We start from the raw sequence: 5,603 nt of genomic DNA on the forward strand, positions 1-5,603 counted from the left end.
CAATGGGCAGAGATGAAGCAGTTATTAACATAAACTTTTGGCTGCCATCGCACTGCCCATGCACCTCGTTTGGTTAGCTCCCTGTGAGGACTTTTCTGGACTTGATTATGCCCTACATAGCTTGGTGACATCTATAAATGTGGCCACCTCACTGCTCACCTCCATTTCCAGATTGGTAATAGCTATGAAATATTTACCGTACTATTTGTGTGTAACTCTCCTAGCTGCGCTTCTCTCCCTTCACAGGCCCCTTGACCATTTCCGATCAGCGGCTTGACCACCTCATGGAAGTTTTCAACCTCACCTCTTCCGACAGCCCCACATTCATCCTAATGGGCATCCCTGGCCTGCAACCTGCCCACATCTGGATTTCCATCCCTTTCACTACGTGCTACATTATCAGCCTGTTGGGAAATTTCACAGTTCTCTTTGTGGTAGGCAAAGAGCAGACCCTACGCAAGCCGATGTACCTGCTGATCTGCATGCTGGCGCTCACCGACATCGGCACCTCTACCTCTGTGATGCCGAAGGCCCTGTGTATATTTTGGTTCAATTTGAAAGACATTACTCTAGGGGGCTGCCTCACCCAGATGTTCTTCCTTCACACAGTTTCCATTATGCACTCGGCTGTGCTGGTGACCATGGCCTTTGATCGCTACGTTGCCATATGCAACCCTCTGAGATACACCACCATCCTCAGCAACGTACGGATCGCCATGCTAGGGCTCATGGGTTTGATAAGAGCTGTTCTCTTCGTTCTGCCCCTGCCCTTCTTCCTGAGCCGACAGCCTTTCTGTGCCAGCCGCGTTATCCCCCACACGTATTGCGAGCACATAGCTGTGGCAAAGATCTCATGTGGGGACATCACAATGAACAGGATATACGGCTTGTTGATAGCGTTTTTAGTCGTTGGGTCGGACTTGACGCTCATTGCTCTGTCCTATGGTTTGATCATCCGGGCCGTCCTCAGAATCTCCTCCAGGAAAGCTCACCACAAAGCCCTCAACACCTGCACCGCCCACATCTGTGTGATGCTGATATCGTATCCTCCTGGCCTCTTATCCACTCTGACACATCGGTTCGGTCAGGGGATCGCTCCCCAGTTTCACATCATCCTGGCCAATCTCTATTTCCTCCTCCCCCCCATGCTCAACCCCATCATTTATGGGGTCAAAACCAAAGAGCTACGCGACAAAGTGGGCAAATACACCTGTAGAATATGCTTGCCTGAGGTCACTCATTCTAAACCTGCATGACGAGCCAGGAAGGTATATCTCCATGTTAATCAAGTATGCGCTGTCCCACTTAGGCTGAGCTCAGCACTGTTTAAGTTCACAGTCTGAAAAGCTCCTCACATCTGATGTCTTTTCACTCCATTGCCATGCACTGCTCTCCATGTTGCTGAGTTCCCTCTCTCTGACCATCACCTGAGCTCTTTCAGCATCACTCATCAGCCTCCTACCTCCAAAAAACTTGTCACAGGGCCTTTCAAACCAGCAAAGACACTGAGGTTTTCTGTATCATAGAATCATAGCGCTGGAAGAGACCTCAGGAGGTCATCAAGTCCAACCCCTATTAGACCCATTGTGAGCAGAGTTCTTGATCAGTTTGACAAACTAAATCTATGTTTTGTGATAGCTCAACACAAAGAAAGCAGCTACAATGGTGCACTTTTTTTAATGATCGATCTGGTGAGCAACGTGACCCTGATTTTTCTGTCTAATCTCCCAGGAAGCCTACAGTATCAATCAAATGTTTCAGATGGAAAATGCAAATACAGGAATGTTGTTGCAGGAATTAAGGATGTCCTACTAATAATGCTCATTGGTGACAGGTGTGAAACTGTTTTCAAGAAGTGGACTTTGTTACCCTGATTTGAGGGGTGCATATTCCAGAATGAGATAAAGTCAATTGCAACCATATGATCTGCAGTCAGCTATTAAGAATTCATAAAATAGACCAACAGATTAAGGTTTAATTTGAAAGCTGAATTTTAGATGGAAAATCAAAATCTACCTTAAGAACATAAGAATGGACATACTGGGTCAATCCAAAGGTCCATCTAGCCCAGTATCCCGTCTTCTGATAGTGGCCAATACCAGGTGCCCCAGAGGGAATGAACAGAACAGGTAATCTTCAGGTGATCTCACCCCTGTCACCTATTCCCAACTTCTGCCAAACAGAGACTAGGGACACCATTCCTACCATCCTGTCTAATAAGCATTGATGGATCTATCCTCCATGAATTGATCTAGCTCTTTTTTGAACACTGTTAAAGTTCTGGACTTCACAACATCCCCTGGCAAGGAGTTCCACAGATCCACTATGTATTGTGTGAAAAAGTACTTCCTTCTGTTTGTTTTAAACCTGCTGCCTATTAATTTCATTTAGTAACCCTTAGTTCTTATGCTAATTAGAATGGGAAGAGGGGACAAATAACAGAATGGAAGATGATAAGCAGATAAAAACCTTGAGTCTAGATGCCTGTGATATTAAAGGTTTATTGAAAGGTATAAATAGTGAAGTCCATTCGGGATCATCAGGACTCATGTGTTTTGTAGAATTTATAAGAGAATAGCTAATAAAGTGCCCTTTGGAGCAGTTGTCTGAAGCTATCTTGAGAGACCTTTTTTCTGACACCCTTTCTCCCCAGCAGATAAGCAACTGCCTATTGCAAACCTGCTGTTAATCAATAATATTCCTGATGTTCGGTAATTTTTTTTGTTCTAACCTTATAACATATGTTTGTGTGAGTTTAAATCTAATTAAATGTGATGTTAGAAAAGAGCAAACTTACTTTTAATCCTTGATCTGAAAGAATTGTTGTGTTCCCATTGATTTACTCCTGGTATGACCGGAAATGAAAGAATTAACTTCTCTGCTGATTATATAAAATCCCAGACAGTGGTGTTAAGATAAAACATCATCTTAGGGGGGCAAATAAATTACCACTTTGTGCACTGGAATTTGAAGTCTCGTTCAGATGGAACTTTTGAAATACACACTTGTGACGTAGTGGGGGGTACCTTGCTGGGGCTGTGAGCGACCTCCACTGGCTGCTGGCTGTAGCACGGCCCAGCAGGGCAGGGGGTGAGTCATTATGCAAAGGGGGCTCCAAACCTGTCTGACCAGCTACCCCCTAGGGAGAGAAACAAAGGAAGGTGGAATGCCGCCCCGAGCTGGGGGGCAGGGCTGGAGGAGAGTTGGTTAGTCTCTGTCTGGTATCATGGAGGAAGCAGCCTAGGCAACAGGCTGGGGTTTAGGAGCCCAGACCCCCTCATATCAAGGGGGGCTGAGGCATCTTAGGCCTGCCCTGTAACCAGATTACATATGTGCTGTGCTGTATCCTGGAGAGGCAATAAACTCCCTCTATTCTATTGGCTGGTAGAGTCTGTTTGTGCCATTACTGGGGTGCAAGAGACGGGGGAACCCCAATGCGCCATCACAACACTAACCATTCCTGCTGTTGGAAAAGTAAAAGACAGGTGTCTAGAATTCATCTTGGCGTATGTGAAATGGAGATTGCCAACAAATGTCCAGGAGATTAATCATAGAATCATAGAACTGGAAGGAATCTTGAGAGGTCATCTAGTGTAGTCCACTGCATTCATGGCAGGACCAAGCACCAGACAGACCATCCCTGAAAGGTATTTGTTTAACCTGTTCTTCAATATCTCCAGGGATTGAGATTCCACAACTTCCTCAGGTAATTTATTGCAGGGCTTAATCACTCTGACAGGAAATATTTCCTAATGTCCAATCAAAACATCCCTTACTGCAATGTAAGCCCATTTCTTCTTGTCGTATCGTCTGAAGATAAGGGGAATACGTTTTCTCCCTCCTTCTTGTAACAACCTTTTAGGTACCTGAAAGCTATTATCATGTGCCCTTTCAGTCTTCTCTTTTCCCAACTATCTATCTAAGGCTACATCTACACTGCAGGGTTTTTGTGCAAAAACGGCTGTTTTTTTTTGCAAAAACTCGTGAAGCATCCACAAGACAAGTGCGTTTTTGTGCAAGAAAAAGTACAGTAGATCGTCAGAAGGCAGGGCTTTTTGTGCAAGAGTTAGTCCTCTTTCTGTGAGAAATAAGCCTTTTTGTGCAAGAGCACCTATCAGAAAAAGCACTGTGAATGGCACTCAGAGCTTTCTTGCACAAGAGAGTCCATGGCAGTGTGAACTCTCTCTTGCACAAAAGCACATCTCTTGTGCAAAAGCACATGGCAGTGTGGACACACTCCTGCGCAAGAACGTTTTGCAGAAGATCTCTTCCACAAAAGGTTCTTGTGCAACAAGCCTGCAGTGTAGACATAGCTTTAGAGTACATCTGTCTATCTGTCTGACTGCCTGTGAGTCCATTTGTTCAAGAATTCCTCCTAAACAGTAAGGCTACATCTACACGGAAGGCTTCTTGCGCAAGAACTGTTTTGTGCAGGAGTTCTTGCACAAAAGGCCTTGCACAAGAGTGCATCCACACTGCCATGTGCTTTTGCACAAGAGATATGCTTTTGTGCAAGAGCGTCCATGGCATTGTTGATGCTCTCTTGTGCAAGAAAGCTCTGATGGCCGTTTTAGCCACAGGGGTTTCTTGCGCAAGAAATCCTGTTGTCCATCTATGCTGCCTTCTTGTGCAAGAGCTCTTGCCCAAGAGGGCTTATTCCTCATGGGGAGAGGAATAACTCTTGCACAAGAAGCCCTCTGTCCTAACGCTTTACTGTAAATTTACTTGCACAGGAATGCATGTGCAGTGTAGACACTCCGCAAGTTTTTGCACAAGAACGGCCATTCTAGCTCAAGAAGCCTGCAGTGTAGACGTAGCCTAAATATTAGGGCCACCAAATTTGGTACACAGCTTCCTCTTACCCTAACTTAAAGCAAGGTCTGGCCTGGTTGTGCCGGGAAAATGGGAAGTGCTGGGAATGTGACTGTTTTCCAAAACATGGAAAGGGAGGGAGCCGCTGTTTGTAGGAATGTGATACTGCAGGGTGATCACTGTGGTGCAGTAGCAACCTGCCCCAAACCTTCCCCCCCACCCCCCGGTCCTGGGCTACAACATAGGGGTGGGGTAGGAAAGCCCTACTGGCTGGGAGTGGTGGGGAGAAAGGCCCCTGTTGGCTGGCAGGGCTGGGGGTCTAGCAGGAGGGTTGGGGAAGAGAGAAGGCCCCTGCCAGATAGTGGAGCTAAGAGGAGAGAGAAGGCTCCTTCCAGCCAGGGAGACTGTGGGGAGAGAAAAGGCCTCTATAAGTGGAGAGGGACTGGGGGAGGGAAGCCCCCTAAGCAGAGGAACTAGAGGGGGTAGAGAAGGCCCCTGCAGACCACAGAGAAAAGGCATCCTGGCCATGGGGGAGAAACAACCTCACCCTAAGCCCTTCCTCACCCTGGGTATGTCTACACTACAAAGTTAATTCGAACTAACAGCCGTTAGTGCCAGCCACCTGCTGCCACCCAGCCCTCCCCCTCTTCCCAGGACCAGGCTGGCGGCTCCCAGGAGCCTGCCCAGGGTGGCAAGAGGCGGGCGCCCACTTAGTCTAGTGCGGAGATCGTGGACCTCATCAATGTTTGGGGGGAGGCCTCCAACGTCCGTGATCTCCACACTAGGCACAG

The 5,603-nt window shown here is 47.0% G+C and overlaps 1 protein-coding gene across 1 annotated transcript; it reads left to right on the forward strand.

The window, feature by feature from the left end:
* The first annotated feature begins 284 nt into the window (after positions 1-284).
* LOC102446388 (olfactory receptor 52P1-like) lies at positions 285-1,256 on the forward strand. The gene has a single exon (XM_006110244.4). The coding sequence runs from the start codon at positions 285-287 to the stop codon at positions 1,254-1,256; it is 972 nt and encodes a 323-aa protein (XP_006110306.2).
* Positions 1,257-5,603: the final 4,347 nt, after the last annotated feature.

The sequence above is a fragment of the Pelodiscus sinensis genome, chromosome 1, assembly GCF_049634645.1.
Source record: "Pelodiscus sinensis isolate JC-2024 chromosome 1, ASM4963464v1, whole genome shotgun sequence".
In the NCBI taxonomy this organism is placed as follows: Eukaryota; Metazoa; Chordata; order Testudines; family Trionychidae; genus Pelodiscus; species Pelodiscus sinensis.